At 40.4% G+C, this 19,271-nt stretch overlaps 1 protein-coding gene and 1 long non-coding RNA gene across 2 annotated transcripts in view; one reads left to right on the top strand and one right to left on the bottom strand.

Moving 5' to 3' along the window:
* The window catches only part of USP46 (ubiquitin specific peptidase 46), a 31,464-nt gene extending 22,669 nt beyond the window's left edge, over window positions 1-8,795 (top strand). Inside the window, exons 6-9 of the mRNA XM_079990058.1 lie at window positions 2,373-2,456; window positions 2,838-3,035; window positions 4,522-4,600; window positions 5,976-8,795. Coding sequence (XP_079846184.1) covers window positions 2,373-2,456; window positions 2,838-3,035; window positions 4,522-4,600; window positions 5,976-6,077 — 463 coding nt within the window. The 3' untranslated portion in view covers window positions 6,078-8,795. The remainder of the gene's footprint in view (window positions 1-2,372; window positions 2,457-2,837; window positions 3,036-4,521; window positions 4,601-5,975) is intronic.
* Window positions 1-19,271, bottom strand: part of LOC307223769 — a 301,182-nt gene that overhangs the window by 42,325 nt on the left and 239,586 nt on the right. The gene's annotated exons all lie outside the window — the stretch shown is intronic.

Below are 19,271 nucleotides of genomic sequence, written 5' to 3'. Positions count from 1 at the left end.
GCAGGTGACTGCATGAGTCCATCTACATGGAAACATAGCTCTTACCTAAGGGATCATATTCTCTTCTGCTTCCCATCATGAGGCGCAAGTTCTTTCCCAAATGCTTATACAGTCGTACCTTGGAAGTTGAACCGAATCCATTCCAGAAGTCCGTTCAACTTCCAAAACATTCGAAAACCAAATTGCAGCTTCTGATTGGCTGCAGGAAGCTCCACCAGGAGTGGTGGAGGGTGTGGCTGAAGGGGGGCTGTGGCCTGGGGAAAGTCATACGGGATGCATGGAGATCTGAATTTGGCCTCTGGATCTGAGGATCTCCACCCCTGGCTTAGCGGGTCATACATTCTGTTCTTGGTTGTCCCATTTTCGTGTGGGAATCTGGATGTAGAGAAGCACTCTCAGTACCATTTCCACAGTTGTTTGTCTTCCTTATCCTGGAAACTCATCAAAGTCTAAGCATTTTCAGAAGAGTACTTCAGGACTGGACTACCATAATGCACTCTATCTGGGACTTCCCTTGTGCTTGGTCCGGAAAGTGCATTGCATTGTTTTATAACCTTTGTGAATGTTACTGGCATTTGTTTACTTCTTAAATTTCCCTCTTGTCCTTCTTCCCAAATGGGCGCTGCAAAGCCAACACCAAAGTAGCAAAACGATATGAACGAAAATAAAACATTTGAAACATTTAAAATAATCCAAAATGTGTTGTTTTTTTTAACCAATCATGATCATATAAAAAAAGTACAAGAGTCAAAAACCCTCAAAGCTAATAATTTCAAGGTTGCCAGGAACAGCATCATTCATCCATCAAATGCCTGGATAAACAGGAAGTGCCCTCCAGGTGTGCTTGCATCTTTTTTTGGACACATGCTATGGCATAAATGACAACGATATGGATCTTTTATCTTCACTTCAATGTTATGGCCCCTTCTATTTTGAACGTGATGCATTCTGGTGGGCAAGATGTGTACTTTTTCCTGTTTCATGTGTTTTTATTACTGTTTTAAATTAAAATTAAAATTTACAAATTGCTTTGCAAGCTCACCTTTTCACCTCTACAGTGGTACCTCTAGTTATGAACTTAATTCGTTCTGGAGGTTCATTCTTAACCTGAATCTGTTCTTAACTAGAGGCGTGCTTTTGCTAATGGGGCCTCTTGCTGCCGTTGGCACACAATTTCCATTCTCATCCTGGGGAAAGTTCTCAACTCGAGGTAACTCTTCCAGGTTAGCGGAGTTTGTAACCTGAAGTGTTTGTAACCTGAGGCATTTGTAACTCGAGGTACCACTGTATTAAGATTTTGGACTCATTGTAGTTAACCCCTTGTAAGAGTACGAGCTCTTAACATAGAGTGACTTCAAAACACGTCTGCTCACATGTGCAATGGAAATGAACCTTTAGCTGGCAGGTTTCCCAAGTGTATTTTGGAAATTATAATTGCCGTGTTTGAGAACAGAAACGGCATTGTTTGACCTTAATTGTATAAACAGTGTTGAGCAGGAAAGAGAAATAAGTAAACAGGAGCTATTTCAGAGGCAATAGCTCAATTAGTCTTGCTTCCCTTTAATACTACAGCAAACTCTCCTTCCTCTTAGTTATCGTTGAAAGAAAAAGCCCTTTTGTGTTTAAGCCTCCAAACATAGTTCTTTTCCTCTGGGCATCAGTGCTGGCATTAAAAGAGGAATTCATAAAATAACACAATAAATTATGTATCAATTATTTTTATTTCCACGAGGAGTTGAAAAGGCCAGCTGGTTCTGTCAGTTTTACCTCTCTATTTTTTTTTCTTAGAAAAGCATTTGCCCCATGAATAAACCAACACCTCCAGCATATTTCTGTCTAAGAATAGTTTATATGTCTAGCTTTTATCCAGAAATTAGAAGTTTTATTTTAGCTAGGTCAAAATGAAGTAATCTGTCATCTGTTGAATGTAAAACAAGCATTTCTTATGCCTGTGAAAACCACACTTCAATAAAATTTGAAGAGCAGAATGAGTGCCCATCTGTACTATACATTTAAAGCAGCACCGCAGGACTTTAAAGAGACCTGCTTTCCCTCAAAGAATTTTGGGAACTGTAGTGTGTTACAGGTTCTCAGAGATGTTGGGAGACCCCTCTTCCCCTCACAAAACTATAATTCCCAGAGCTCCCTGGAAAGAGGGATTGAGAGTTAAACCACTCTGAGAATCATAGCTCAGTGAGAAGATTAGGGCCCTTAACAGTTCTCAAGTAAGGTGATCCTGCAAGTATATTCTCTCTGACCACTGTGTTTGAGTTACAGTCAAGCAACTGTACAATATTTTGCAACCAGCTCAGGGGGCATTTGGGATGGGAAGTATGAAACTGTAAGCACTGTTCCCTCCATTGATTTTTCAGAGACTTCAGCAACACAGAAACATTGTGCAGCGAACAAAAGTACTACTGTGAGACTTGCTGCAGCAAACAAGAGGCACAGAAAAGGTAAGCAAAGCACCTTGTGGCCTGGTCCCAGGGAGGCTAGTATAAATTTTAAAGCAGTGGTTGAAATAAAATGAATTCTTCCTGCTTTCAGTTCTGCAAAAAAACAATAACAGAGGTGTGCCTATGTGGGAACACCGTATCAAGAATAGGGACCTGTTTATAAATAGAATGGGCACTTAATAATTTTACATTTTTATTATGGATATCATGGACTCCCTTTTGTGCGCATTTAAAGTATTACACTGTTGTTGTTTGTTTGTTTGTTTTAAAAAATAGCTTTTATAACAAATAATTGCTGGTTGCTTTTTCCCCTTTGGAAGAAAAAAACAAAAACCTGCACAGGTTTTGTTCTTATCCAGTGATATTATTTTGACTTCATAGGATGAGGGTCAAAAAGCTGCCAATGATCCTTGCATTGCACCTGAAGAGATTTAAATACATGGAGCAGTTACATCGGTATACCAAGCTCTCTTACCGCGTGGTATTTCCTCTCGAGCTGCGTCTCTTCAACACATCCGGGGATGCTATCAACTTGGATCGCATGTATGACTTGGTGGCTGTAGTAGTTCATTGCGGCAGGTGAGCAGCATTCTACTTCATTTATAAACTCTTAACACGAACACTAAAAATCCTATCCAGCAAATGATTTAAGTGCGCTGGACAGTTCTGAACACTGTTGGGCATTTTCTAGAGCCTGCTTTACTGTTCTCCCTTCAGCATTATTAGAGGGCACATATGATGACATCCCAGTGGAAGAGAGATGGTGTTCAGTGTGGTGTAGCGGTTAAGAGTGGTAGATTAGTAATCTGGGGAACCAGGTTCGATTCCCCGCTCCTCCACATGCAGCTGCTGGGTGACCTTGGGCCAGTCACACTTCTTTGAAGTCTCTCAGCCCCACTCACCTCACAGAGTGTTTGTTGTGGGGGAGAAAGGGAAAGAAGAATGTTAGCCGCTTTGAGACTCCTTCGGGTAGTAATAAAGCGGGATATCAAATCCAAACTCTTCTTCTTCTTCTTCTTCTTCCATGTAATTCTGATGGGATTGTCCCATTTGGCACATTCTTCTACATTGCCTGCTGTATCGTGATACCCAAAGAGAGCTAATTCAACTGTTACTAAGGAAACTACCCAGCCACTCAGAAGAAACCTATGTTAAATACCTTTTTGCTGAATATCGCCAGGCCTGTCTTAAAATTCTGTTTTATGGCAACGAGGATAAGACAGGCTGCAGTGACAGTGATGGTTGATGAATGAGTACTGATGTTAAACTCTGGAACATAGATTTTAACTGAAGGAGTGCTATTTTTAATGAAAATAAGTTTAAAGGGAATTTTTAATTTCATCTACTGCGTCTGCCCCTTGGTGCTGATGCAGTGTAAGTTGCTGTTGTAAATTCTGCTGTCTGACTGTGGTCAGATTGATGCTTTAATGAAGCATCAATCTGACCACAGGCAAGATCGATGCTTCATTAAAGAAAATAAATCCTGTGCAGAAGAAGCAGTATAATTTCCTTTAGTCAGTGCTTTTTTTTCTAAAAAAATGTTTAGCAGTACTCTCATTTTCCTACTGATTTTGAAATACTGCCCCTCAATGAGGCCAAACTTAGATTCACACAATGTTTAGGGGTATGTGTACCCCCAGAAAAAAGCACTGCCTTTAGTATTCAGGAGTGCCTGTCAGTTTGGAAGCAAAACAGGGCCACCTAAAAATAAGGGTTTCTGCACCCAAAAATGTGGTTTCTACACATTTGAGGGACTACCTAGGTATTCTGGTGTATATAAGCTTGTAAATTAAATTATTATTATTATTACCCCAATGGTATAACAAGCACATATGAACTACCTTGACTGAAAATCATAATGTTAAGGTATCAGTTGAAACAGAGATGGAAAATAAATTGGATGTGGGAGAAGATGGAATTCGCCTCTTCAAGCCTTAACATTTTATAGACTATACCATGGAGGGGAGAATTATAGTTGCAGGGAATGAAACTTTTATGTCTAGAAGGTTGATTCAGTTATGCCCTTATTCTTTTTTTTAATTTAATGATGTTTCTTTTCTTTTAGTGGACCTAACCGTGGACATTATATTACCATTGTGAAAAGTCATGGCTTTTGGCTATTGTTTGATGATGACATTGTAGAGGTCAGTATACTTGTTCCTGGGATGTAGCTTATAAGAGCAAGCCCCCAATACTGGAAAACATAAAAACCAATGGGACTTCTGCAAGGATCCTAATTTTTAATTACTCTCAGGTGTTCATTACAGCCTAATCTACATATGCAACAGAGCAAGATAGCAGAATGGATGGAATCCCCCCAGGGTGTAGATAGAGGATTCTGTTTTTAATTTTCTTCCTACTTAAAAAAACTCTCCACCAAGAGAAAACCAGCACAGCAGCCCTGAGATAGAACCCTTTTCTCTGATAATTCAATGTAGCACCTTGGCATTTCTTCCATTGGCACAAGCTTTTTCGCTTGCCAGATTGAATTGAATTATCCCCCCCCCACTCCTCCCTCCACACACTGTTCTGGCGGGTTCTCCTGACCCCCACAAGCTAATTTTAGTTGCATATAGCATAATCAGCCCAAGATAAAATGGAAAAAAAATACAAGTAGAATAATAACCAGTTACCCTCTTGATAAATGGAACATCATCGCAAACAATGATTCTTCCTCACCCTGCCCTCCGATGTTTCTTGAAGACCTTTTCATGCCAACAGGCCTACTCAGTTGTTTAAACTATTTCAAGTTGAGCCAGTCATTTGTATGATTATTTTATATTGTGATTATGGTATTTTATGTTTTGTTGCACCTGTGTATTTTGCTGTACACAAGCCTATTATTTTATATGGAGGGGTTGAATAAATAAATAAATAAAATCTCCCACAAAGGAGTAAAGGGCACATCATAGACTTGAAAAATAAAAATGATGATTAATACAGAAGGGCCCTGCTGCAACAGAATGCAAAATATATTTGAACCAAGTAGCTGTAACCTGAAGGCAGCTAGGATTACGTAGGCCTTTAGCTATCTGTACTTGGTTGGTTTATATTTGCATACCCAGTTGTATCACATAGCCTACCTGCTCATTGTCTTGGTGAAAGGATTAGAGGAAGAAATTGTAGTCAGTAATAAGTTGAACAAAAGGTCTATATATGAAGATAGAGGGGACTTGGATGGAATAAAGTTAATTGATGTTCTTTCTCAATTGGACAATGCGAAATAAATATGCCCCACAAAAAGTTTGTATTGCAAGTCACTCCAACCACAAACAGGAGAAAGATCTCAGCTGTCTGCAGCTATTGCAGTAACTTGCCAGCCTCTGTGCATTTAAAAGATAAGTTTATCTCTAACTGTTACATAAATTGAGAGTTTGGAAGGAACTGGACAACTATTTTGCCACCTTGTCTAAATTTCTAACAGAATTTTCCCTTGGGCAAATCCTATTTGTTTTGATATTGTTACATCCATTTCCTTAATTTTTCTCCGTTAACATTTTGATTGTTTTACCTTTGCAGAAAATCGATGCGCAGGCTATTGAAGAATTTTATGGTCTGACCTCTGATATATCTAAAAATTCAGAATCTGGATATATTTTATTTTATCAGTCAAGAGAGTGACTTGGGAAGACACTTGACTTTTTCCACCCCGAGAGGAGAAACTGACCAACACTGTTAACTGACTTCCATGTAGACTCATCCAATACAGTATGACAGTGATAAGCTCATGCCGAAATTGAACTAAGACTCTCCATCTTTGACTGGAAGATCTTTTTTTCTTTAGTCTGAATCTCATTAACTACTGCAAGAACAAATTTATACAGCTCGTGTTCATTTGCTGAATCCTGCTGAACTGAGGTATAATGTGGCATAGATGTTTGCACCACCACCAAGGACCATTTGTTCTCTGTTTCTAAAGAACCATTCCTTTAGGCTAGTGGTTTTCAGACCATGTTTTGAGGAACCTTGGGATTCCTGAGATGCCTATCGGGTTCCTCAATGAGAAGATGCAATAGTAATGGTAGACATCCATCCCTTAATGGCAGCTTGTCTGCAGCTACCAATCTTCACCTTTAAAGGGCAACTGTGGGGAGAACTGGGCTGTGTCCTAGGAGGCACTCTCAGTGTTCACACAGGACAGTAGTGAGCCCCAGGAAACCTAGCCAACACTCCAAATGAAATGTGCAGCCTAGAATACCTTACTCTTTTACAAGAACTCTGGCAAATGCACAAGGGTTCCTAGGCAGAGCAATCAATGTGAAAAGTGTTCCCTTAAGTTGGAACGTTTGGGAAATTGCTGCTTTAGATACCTACTGAAATGTAACTCATATTCATGGATCCTCAATCTGATTGGATTGTGGATTGTGTCACATGGTACTCTTCAACTAGAAAATTATTATCTCCCGATCCCCCACAAGCTTTGGGTCATGAAACAATATCAAATTGGCAGCCACAAAACACAACGTCGCTCAGTCCTGTTTGAACCAAATTCCACCAGTCTTCCTGTTTATCATGTGACAGCACAGATCAGCCAAACTGCTCCTTTGGATTCCCACACTGTAAAAGGCTTTAGGAGATTTTGCACTGAAAAGAAAAGGGGGGGGGAGTTGCTCTTCCATGTTACTTTCACTGTGTGATGAGTGATAGTATCCTTTTATCCCAAAGAAATACCACAAAATGTCCTTGCTTACCTGAGTTTGCACATGTCTATATGAGTATCATGCATGCAAGCAAGTATTGGTTGTACAATCCAATTAAGCAATAGTGACCATGATCCAAAGCTCCATAGGATTTTGGTGCAGAGCTCCGTGCAAAGAGGAGTTTCTCATTCTTCCTGGTGTTTGGGGATCCATCATGGGCACATAAGTGATCCTACAGGCAGATCGGAATCCCTGGATTTAAGTGAATATCCATCATATTATGCAGAGCTCTGGACTTGGACAGATGGCACCGATTGCACTGAGAGCCAAATTATGTGCCATTGCACAAAGATGTACTACATTTGTAGCCAAAACAAAAAAAATTCCTTCCAGTAGCACCTTAAAGACCAACTAAGTTAGTTCTTGGTATGAGCTTTCGTGTGCATGCACACTTCTTCAGATACACTGAAACAGAAGTTTCCAGACCCTTCTATATAGTGAGAAGGTGGGGAGGGGTATTACTCAGAAGGGTGGTGGGAATGGGTGATTGGCAGATAGCTGTGATGAGCTTGTTGACGACTCTTAACCATGGAGAGTCCTGGTCTGAACAAAGACCTTGGATTCTTATCTCATTATACATGACAAAGCCATTTTTCACCTTCTCACCCCTTGCTTTTTCCTGTAAGACCTATTGCAGTCGTTAAGAGTCGTCAACAGGCTCATCACAGCTATCTGCCAATCACCCATTCCCACCACCCTTCTGAGTAATACCCCTCCCCACCTTCTCACTATATAGAAGGGTCTGGAAACTTCTGTTTCAGTGTATCTGAAGAAGTGTGCATGCACACGAAAGCTCATACCAAGAACTAACTTAGTTGGTCTTTAAGGTGCTACTGGAAGGAATTTTTTTTGTTTTGACTATGGCAGACCAACACGGCTACCTATCTGTAACTGGTACATTTGTAGCCGTATGTAATAAAAATCAGTTTTTAGGTACCATCTGTTTGTCACGCTCTAGTGTGACAAACGCCGGAAACCTAAAGTAAATAGGACCTGGTCCAATTTCAGCTACTCCCATTAAGTACGAAGAAAACTGGCCCAAATTGGCAAAGCTGTTGGGTAAAATACAGAGCTGCTGATCCAATAGAAAGTTTCCCGGGGGTGAAGGGCAGATTTTGCTCCCATCTCGAGGATATGCAGTGGCGGCCAAACATGCTCTCTGGCCCAAACACTGGGCTGCCAAAGTTGTGCTGAGTGAGATTCCCATTTGAGGAAATACGTGTCTCTGCATGCCACCAGTAGAACCTGCAATATACAAATATCTCTGGCTCTTTTGCTCATCATATTCACAAGCATTTTGCTTGTTGTGTAATAATGAAGAGCATTTGGCCCTGCAGGAATTAACAGCATCAACAGCCATGAGCATTTACTAGCATGAATTTGTGTTTTAAGACTATATGAATGTTTTGAGGTGTTCCCTGTTAGTTATGATAAATGCACTCTAGCTATTCAATAGCTGTTTAAAAATATTATTGCATAAGTCATGTTTAAATGCAAATATCAGAAGAGGAATGGGAATAATTTCTACTTTGCTGAATTAATGGATCTAAAATTGCAGAGTTGGATTGTCTTGACACTTGTAAGGTGCAGTGCATGGTCTTCGATCAAAATAAAAGGCAAATAAATACCCTGTAAGATATTCACGTTTGCAATACAAGAAACGAATAGGAGTACAATAAATGAATTGTGCAAAAGCTACTTCATGCTGACATATACCCTGGATTTGTGCAGATCTGAGTATGACTTCAAGTGAGAAAATTCCAGAAGAGATATACATCATTTTTTCTATTTTAAAAAAATATGCATGTATTTATTAGGAAAGAGCCCCTTTTAGTACTTTCTGAATAGAGATCTAATTACAGTTTTACTGCTGTGCTGCTTATTTTGCCATAATTCAACACTGTTGGAACTTGCATCTTGGTTTTCCATCTGGGAATGAAAATCTTTCTTGTGCGCATGTGTTGTGTACCTTTGTTACTTTGTGGTGATCTTACAGTATTGGTGAGAACACCATTTACTGTGCATTTGGGACAGGAAACAGTGCATTTAGAACTACTTTGTAGCACCTTACATGAGCATAATTGGATATTCTTTAAAGTGCCATAAATTGTTTTATCTTTGCGGTGATCTAACAGAGTAGAGAGAGTCTTGCTTGCATGAATATTCCATTTATTCAACAGGGCTGTGGATACTCTGTGTACATAAACAGACACCTGTACATAGATTAATAAAGCCTGTGTGTATTCCTGACCAGTTGAAGTCCTGCTCAGACCCAATTTTGACAAATTAAATTTTATAGCAGGCATTCCCCACATCTTTTCCAAACATGTCAGTGGTAACAAAGATTAGAAATATATATATTTAAAAACAATTTGAAGAATTCGGACTTCTCAACAAGATGCCAAATCCCACCCTTGCACAGTGCCGTCAAATGTATAAAAATATACATAGTCCTGAATATAGCATAAGAAGAATCATTCCTGATCAGACCAAAGGTCAATCAGTTTCAAACAGTAGCCAACCAAATGTCCCTGGCTAGCTACAAAGGCAATAGCTCTTGCTTGCTTGTCCCCAATATCTGATACTCAGTAATATATTCTGAAAAAGAGTTAATTATAGCTAATGTCCTTCGATTCAGCTAGGCCTCATGGATTTGTTGAATCCTTAAATATATGTATATCAGTTTGAGTGATTAACTCTGTTCTTTTTCATTCCCCCATGATTCAATGTCTATGTACCTATTTATGTTCTGCTAAACATCGAAAAACCATTGACCCAATAATACCAGTGATATTAATTATCTAGAGCTCAGTATTTCAGGAAGGCAAAATGTACACATTTTGTGTTCAGTGCAAGAACACAATATAAATACATCGAAGGTCCCTATATGCAGAATGGTTGAGGGCTATTTAAATGGAGTAACTGATGCTGTTGAGTTACTGTGAACAAATACGTTCGTCTGCAGGTTCCTGACTAGGCTACTCGCTGAAGCAAAGGATGGAAGTGTTGGGTTTATATCAAGAAGACCTCAAATTGTGCCTGTCGTCTTTGTCATTGCACACACACACACATGCATCACTTGATTCCTCAGTGGTTTCTTTCTGACAGCTTGATATGTCGACCAGCTCAGACCTGTTTCAGATGTAATGGGAAACCCTCGTCTTTTGTTGTTCTGAGGAGGAGATTGTGGACGCATCTACTCCTGTTTTAAAACAAAACACAGATTCCCATTATGCAGAAACTATGGTTTGTTTAAACTACAGTTAGGAAATAAACCAGGATTAGAAACCACAGTTTCCTCCCAGCTTTCATTTTGTTTTTGGAACTTATTGGAGTTTAAACAAACCAAAGTTCCCCAAGTTTCTACATAATGGGGGGACTGTGGTTTGTTTAAAACTAATATTATGGCCACAAAAGAAGCAAAGCAGGAGGAGTGTGTGAGGCCAAGGCTTAGCATACTTCATTCACCTAGCTGGACATCATCTGAGAAGCATTGCACTTTAGGCAATGATGTGAAAGTTGTGTCTGACTTTTGATCTGTGTTAGTACATTCACATCTGTGAGGCATCATTTGATCAAGTGATTAACAGGCATGTGTACAGCAGCCCACAGCATGTAGATCTTGCCTCAGAATACAGAATATAAAAACTATTCCTTATGTTGGGACTGGAACAATGCTAGCTTGTCTCATCAATAGCTGGAATCACTGGGGCTCTTTCCATTAAAGCCCATTTACATCAAAATACAACTGTCCTATTGACTCCCATGGGGTTAGGATATGATCCTTTTGTGAATGAAATCCTTTACTTGCTTTGCTATATTGCACAGCATTTCTCTCGAGGTGTGACCATCACTTTTCTGACAAGCTAGGCTGCTCTGGTTGTGAATAAATGCACTTTCTAGTTCAGTGTTAATCAGTGTAATACAGATGTTTTGTACATTGCAAAGGTTGCTGCCAAACATTTTAAGGATATATGTTAAACCTCTTTTTAAAATAAATAAAAAGAAGCTAGTATTAATGTATAACTGGAATGTTTGGAGCTGATGTTTGTATGGACAGAATTTTTGCATTACTGGTGAATATTTTTTAAAAAACAACTTAGGGGTTAGGGTATATCTGTGTTTTACATTAACTACAATATTCTTTTTGTGGCAGGTAATAAAGCCAGAAGATGGAAATAATATTTAAATATTATAATATACAGTTCAACATGTTTTTTCCTTGCTGTATCTCATGATTTGAGTTGGATAATAAATACAGATAATTATACTGGGGTTTTTTAATGGTAAAATTACTATGCTAGGTTTCCCTTTTCTAGTTTTCTTACAAAATCAGGCATAACGCAGTCAAAACCGTCAGTGCATTCAGTAGTGAGATAGATGAACCAATGGCCTGCTTAGTATAAGGCTCTGTCCCATGTAAGCCTGTATGTGTGTTTATGAATGCACAGCCAGCCCCCTACTCTCTCTCTCCCTCCCCCCCTCTCCCCCCTCCTAAACAGCTGAAAGATGCTATTCAACATCTCTAGCCAAGGCTACACATATACAGCCCTGACCAGTGGATCAGACTGCAAATCATTTATGCAGCGTTTGTTCTCAGGTAGGATTCCTCCTGCAGCCAGGCTTATCACAGAAGTCAATTTCTTTGTGAATATAGCAGGCATGCACATAGCGTGGGGCAGGGGGCAGTCCCCTCCCAATCAATCAAATAAATAAAAATGCTTAACTAACTGACCGATTGCGTCACAGATTGCTTGGTTCTGGAGCCCCCTCCAACGTAAATCTGGTCATACCCATGCTAGCAGGACTAAGGCAAATTACTCCAAGCCCTAAAGATGTTAAATACGTACTAGACTCTCACCAGTTGAAATCAGCTGAATGCGCAGCAATCCTAAGCACCCTAAGTCTTAAGCGCGAAAATTCAGAAATAAGTCCCACTGTCTTCAGTGGGACAAAGGTTGAGTAAATGCACATTTGCTGAGAAGTCAGTGCCATTTCCCCCACTCCTTCACAATCTGTGCAAAACACATCTTCACGCCCTGCTGGGAAACAACATTCAATCTGCTTCATCTGTCCATAACAATGGTTGACTACTGGAGCTGTGAGTGTCGCTCATCCCAAAGGAGAGCAATTTACACATGTGCAAAGGCATGTTTTACTAAGAACCTGGCTAGCAATGGGTCTGTGGATGTCTGTCAGACATGTGTCTTGTTTATTTTCAGGAGGGCAGTTCCCCCCCCCCCACTTTAGGTGGCCAATATGTACATTTATTTTCTGCTCTGCATATTGATCCATAATATTTTTTTAAAAAATATAATTTTTATTAGTTGTTTTTTTAAAACATATCATTTTCAACAGTAATTAAACATACTTTTACATCTTATTCAAATTTTTGACTTCCATCAATCCTGACAGGATATTCATCCATAATTTGAAGTTGACCCTCACATCCTTTTTTGGGGTTTTGTTTCTCTATTGTTCTTTGGGGCTAGCAACTGTGCTGTACTTCAGGATTTTGATAATGAGTACGGTGGCGCTGTGGGTTAAACCACAGAGCCTAGGACTTGCTGATCAGAAAGCTGGCGGTTCGAATCCCCACAATGGGGTGAGCTCCCATTGCTCGGTCCCTACTCCTGCCAATCTAGCAGTTTGAAAGCACATCATAGTGCAAGTAGATAAATAGGAACCACTCTGGTGGGAAGGTAAACAGCATTTCCATGCACTGCTCTGGTTCTCCAGAAGCAGCTTAGTCATGCTGGCCACATGACCTGGAAGCTGTACGCTGGCTCCCTCGGCTAATAAAGCGAGATGAGTGCCGCAACCGCAGTCGGCCACGACCGGACCTAATGGTCAGGGGTCCCTTTACCTTTACCTTTACCTGCTGGTTACACTCTGCCACATTCTGTGTTGCAGGTGCAGTATTTGGAATCACCTAGTTCAGTTTAATGAAGTTTAAAAAATCTTTGAACTATACCTGAAAGTAATTGCTGGGTGAATGTGAATTACATTAATTTGGCGGCAGCACTTGCTTACGATTTCTAGTTCAACTTCAAGTGCATTCTCTTATGTCTGTTTTTTGCTCTTTAGATCCTTTAAGCTTAAAGAAAATAATTGTTGGGGAAAGTACATTAAAGAAGCCACATACTTCTCTCTGTGTGTGTTGATGTTTTCTTAGTCATCTTAGCTACAGTTTAGGCTTCGGCACCCCAGCTTGTAACATTCTGAATGCTGAAAACACTTCGCCAAGAATCATTCAGGTGAACTTGAAGTGAACTGTGAATTGAACATAAACTGAACTAGTTTGGGGTGGACACTGAGGGGACAACTTCAACAAAATATGGGGGGAGGCAGGTAAGCCCTTCCCCATATAATCAATCACAAGACGTAACACGCATTTGAATGGCAATGCCCATCAACTTTTGGGCCCCCCCGACCTCCTCAAATATTTTAGAGGGGGGCCATATAGACCTCAGACTCTAGAAGTTGGCTCCTATGATGGACATGATCTGGAATTAGTTCCTTTGTGGACATGTGGAGCTTGAATGAGATGGAGTTCCTATTTTAAATGAACTTTCCAAGCTCTTCACAGAGGGTAAATGAAAATATGTTTCCATAGAGCCTGAATATGTCTCTCTACTCAGAGCTGTGACCTATAACAAAGGGGCATAGACTCCCACACAAATTAAACAGGCTAAGGGGTAACCTACCCATTTCTGAAATTCATTAAGGAGCTACCACGACCACCTTGTTTTCTCCCAAGCTTGGAAGCAATAGTGGATGGAATTTGAAAGCAAGCAGCATTTGTTGCTACTGCTGTTGAATAGCATTGAAGAACTCTGACCAAGACTTTGTACACCAGCCTATTATGAAAATCCAGGGCTGGCCAGAAGAATAAGCTTATGTCCAATGCTTTTAATGTTGACATTTGCAAATAAAATGAGCACTTGTATTGCAACCTAGAGTCCCATACAGTCTGTGAAATGTAGCACGTGGAACTCCTGTGCATGTGCTTTTCTGCATTCTGCATTTCCCCCTCCATTGAAGTGAATATGGAAGCCCTAGCAGGTGAGGGAGCTGTTTTGTGTGTGTTGTATGCACTGGAGTTCACAAGAGATAGTTAGAGCGGAGCGTAAGAGTCTTCTATTCATACGTTCAAATAAGAGCGTGGAAAATTAAGGCCGATGACATTCTTGACCATTCCTGTCCTCATGTTCTTTTGTTTCACATCTATGGAAAAAACGGTAATATTTTGCCAGTTGAATATCTGAATCAATTTTTATACACAGCACTTTCAAGTGTTTCAGTAGCAATGTTCTCAAAATTCCATAGCAGCCTATTTTAAATGCACATTGTCTGACCTTGCCAGAAAAGATATTCATCAGTAAGAAACTAAATTTGAACAAAATGGAAACTGGCAGCCTTCTCATCATGTCAACCAAATTGGTTAAAAAGGCCTTCTGCAAGATGTTCTAGCAATATCAGGAAAAGAGAAAGTGGAAAATGGCCTTATAATCTGTTCACCTGAAATGATTAGCAAATCTACTAGCAGCAGGCATACCAAATAGGAAGCCTTTGTCACAGTTTAACAGATACTTGTTACTACATCAGCAGCTCAATGAGGGACAAAATGCCAGTTGGGAGCTCCCTGGAAGGATGAATTAGCAGTTTGAGGGGCAATTTTTGTCAGGACTGTGACAAGAAAAGGGGGGAGGATTAATCCTGAGCTTTATCAGCCTAGACATGCACGCACGCACGCACACACACACACACACACACACACACAGAGCGCTACTATTTTAAAAATTTAAGAAGCCAGGCATGTTAAATGCAGTCACATATTTAATGTATCATCCATTTTGGTCCTTGTTAATGTTTCCCATCTTTCTATGACGGTATGTTTATGGGCAAGAGATACTGGGTGGATCTACACACAGGGGAAAAAATGCTATAAAGAAGTCAGAAATTAAATCATTACAAAAAGAAAAAAAGAAAAAAAATGCTATGGGAAATTGCAAAGAAATTTGTTTTCCTCCCCAGCACCACCTAGTATTGTGTGTTTATAACATATACAAAATGCTGTTTTTTGACTAGTGTAGTTGATTCCTTGATTTGATTCAGTTGGGATTTAAAGGTGAACCTAGCTAATTCACACTTTCTGAAACAATACGCAGACTAAAACTCAACCATGCTTTGAACTGTAAATTTTGTGATGTAGTTCTCCAGCCAAATAATGCATGCAGAAAAATGCACGTAGTAGTGAAATTAGCAAACCAAAATGTGTTACATTAGGGGAGATCACTTTGCAAAAAAAAAGAAAAGTGTGCATTAGGAAAAATTGCATTCAAGGAGGTATATGTTAGGATAAATCCGTACCAAAATGCTGATGAATTTTCATGAAGACCTTTTTGTTTGTTTGTTTTAAATCAGTTGTGAAAACGTGAAGAAATCAACTTAATATTGGGAAAACAAGAAACACAGAGAAATTGAAATTGGCAGAATCACCCATCATTAATTGTGGATAATCTCTTTCCTCTTTAGACTCAAGCTGTATAGCCAAGTTTCCTTAGCTACTGTTAACCAGTATTGGTCTATTGATCTATTGGTATTGATGGGGCTCTTAAACATAACTGACTGGACGTCTGCAGTGCTTAGGAATGGTTTTGTTTACTGGAATGGAGGTAAAGAGTGTTATGTTCTTCTCTCTAAGGTTCAAGAGCAACTCAACAAATAGCAGAACAGCTGAAATCTACATGCGGAGACAGGTTATTTCTGCATATAGCTCTATTTTACCAGCCATGCAAATGCTACCTGTGACTTGTGTGTGCGCGTGCGTTTACCTGTTTGGGTTCAGTGTGGTGTGGTAGAGTCTACATTTTGCAGTTGATGGCGTGAACCAAGTGTAGCACTCTAAACAGGGGAGCACAAGTCTCCCAATAGTCAGTCCTGCAAGAATACAAGAAAATCAACATGATGGTGAGGCAAATAACCCCCTGAAATAGATAACATAGGCAGCCAACCATCTGGCACTCTCTGCTTGAGTGCTAATATGGATAACAATGTCACTCTTGCTATGGAGAATGGGCCTCAGTCAACTGTTGAATGTCTTCAGCAACACACTTTTGAGGATGGATGTATTTGTGAAAAGCTGCCTTGGTGGTGGGCAGGATAGAAAAGTACCTGAAGGCTTGCAACTGCTGAGGCAACATTTCAAGTTTTTTTTTTTTACACAATAGAAAATGAGGGAACATAAGAACAAGTTTGGCAAATAAAATAATGTATAGGTTCACTTATACACAAACAGAAATTGTCCTTCTCACTTCAGCATTTGCTGTACAATGGTACCTCAGGTTACATATGCTTCAGGTTACATATGCTTCAGGTTACAGACTCCGCTAACCCAGAAATAGTACCTCGGGTTAAGAACTTTGCTTCAGGATGAGAACAGAAATCGTGCTCTGGCGGCGTGGCGGCAGCAGGAGGCCCTATTAGCTAAAGTGGTGCTTCAGGTTAAGAACAGTTTCAGGTTAAGAATGAACCTCTGGAATGAATTAAGTACTTAACCCGAGGTACCACTGTAGGTCTAAAATTGCTGTGACTACTGTTGGTCATACAGTGCCTGAACTTTCAGCTCTTTGAAGGAAGAGTGAGGTGTATTTAATAAAATAATAATAAAATATGTGCCACATTTAAGCCAACAGTGGGCTTAGAGCTGGTCCTCGGACATTTTGTTTTAAACATATGTTTGTTTCTATTTAACTCGTATCTTATTTTTCAATCAGTTCTATAACCCATTATGTTGTGTTGGCTTTATTGATAGAACCAGTTCAATCCTGGCTCCTTTCAAGTTTCCCTTCATTCACAAAAACATCCATGTAGATTCCTAAAGCCATATTATCATGCCCCCATCTTTTCCAAAGAACTGCCTTTTAGCTTTACTAAAGGCAACTTATTTCCATTTTGAGACACACACATTCCAGAGGTATCATGAAGCGGCACTTGTTTTGGCTTTTAAAAAGTTATTCCCAATTTTGTTAACACATGCCACAGCTCATGAGTCTTCTGGATAAGAAAGTTCCTGACAGTATCCTTGGTGACAGTTGCTATAGCATTTGTCAGAATTTCAGTTCTGCTCATTCTTCAAAAGCCTATGTTTGGACATCTCTGTGGGAGGCTTGTAGTTCTACTAACATCAGGCTTTATAGACTTTATTGCTCTGCTCCCACTAGGGAATAATCTGTTATTACTATCTTCTCCACCTGGAGCATATCTCAGATATTTCTGGCAAAACCACCTTTCATTCTTGCTTTATATCTTCTCTATATCTGTTGCTGCACATTTCCCCTCTTTTCCTATTCCCAAACCAACATTGTTGTCCTAATCCTCAGACTTTTATATAATTCTCTTCCTTTATCCATTTTCTTGTTTCTTTTGGGGGGTATGATCACATTAAACCTGACATGCAACCGTAAGAAACTCTCAGGAAAAATTTAACACATTGTACACAGGAAACCCAACTGTGCCACTGAATTTACAATCAAATGGGAAGCTGCAGCCAAATCAGATCACAAGAACACCATGTTTGAAAACTTATTTTCTTACATTTTCACTTTACACTTCAGGGACATACTTAGAACTTCTTAGGTGTATATCTTAAAAAAACACAGCACAAGGTTCGACTTACCACGCCATCCAAATCTGGGCTCTTGGTTTAGCTCTCCCAGATAAAACACAAGCTGTAAACTATAGGACAAACCTTCGTAATGGCTGGTAGTTTGTTAGGAGAACATTAAAGCATGTGCCCAGGTGCAAACCATGGCTTAACTCAGCAAAACAACCAGGGAGGAAAATAGCCTCCTCTCCAGGTGCAACAAAATCTGCCCCCTGCCCTAGCGCCATTGCTGTATTTAGTCCCCAAACACCCTCCAAAAAACCTACAAAAGGTAGATGGGCCTACCTTTGGCCACAACCACATCTCACACAAACTCTCAAGAGTTCTCTCCAAAGGGGGAGAGAATTATTTCATAGGCAATGAGAATGAAAGGGGAAGAGCCCTTTAGATTTCTGGAACTGCTCTGCAGAAGAGGGGTATCTCGTCCCATTTTGTCACATGAGACGAAACGGGAATGTGCTGCCCTATGCTTCCTCTACCTACCACTTACACTGCTGATGGAATGCCCCCCTCACCAAATATGGTGAGAGATGGGGCATTCCACAAGGCATTGCCACTCATCTTCTCTGCCTCAGGGGTGGGGAAGATGAACGGCAATGCCACACGCTGGAATGCCTCCCTCTTGCTGGTGAGATGTGGGCATTCCAAGTGGTGGAAGTGCTCAGGCAGATAATAATAATAATTTTATTATTTATACCCCGCCCATCTGGCTGGGTTTCCCCAGCCACTCTGAGGGGCTACCAACTAAAAACAGAATAAAACTTCAAACATTAAAAACTTCCCTAAACAGGGCTGCCTTTAGTTGTTTTCTAAAAGTCAGGTAGTTGTTTATTTCCTTGACATCTGATAGGAGGTCAGGGTGGACGCCATTACTCAGAAGGCCGTCTGCCTGGTTCCCTGTAATCTCACTTCTTGCAGTGAGGGAACCACCAGAAGGCCCTCGGAGCTGGACCTCAGTGTCCGGGCAGAATGATGGGGGTGGAGATGCTCCTTCAGGTATACTGGGCTGAGGCGGTTTAGGGCTTTAAAGGTCAGCACCAACACTTTGAATTGTGCTTGGAAACAAACTGGGAGCCAATGTAGGTCTTTCAGGACCAGTGTTATATGGTCTTGGCGGCCACTCCCAGTCACCAGTCTAGCTGCCGCCTCTGGCACTTCCACCACCTGAGGAGGGTACTTTGCTCCACCTCATTAATTGGCCAGCTCTGCTCCAGAGCAATATGAAACCTGTTTCACCCACTTCAGGAAAATCTTATCTCCAACCAGGTTCGATATTTTGATTGGTAACTTCCTCTTTGGAAAGGTTAGAGGCTGACGTTTTTAAAAAAGGAAGAAAGGGACCTCACACACTGTGACCCCTTGCAGGCACGGGCCCTGGTGGAATTGCCCCAACTGCCCTGTGGATTATCGGTCCTTGAGGGTCAGCATGCACAGCAAATAATCAAA

Source organism: Podarcis cretensis, assembly GCF_951804945.1.
Source record: "Podarcis cretensis genome assembly, chromosome: 9".
NCBI lineage: Eukaryota > Metazoa > Chordata > Lepidosauria > Squamata > Lacertidae > Podarcis > Podarcis cretensis.
This window is presented reverse-complemented; position numbering and strand designations above follow the sequence as displayed.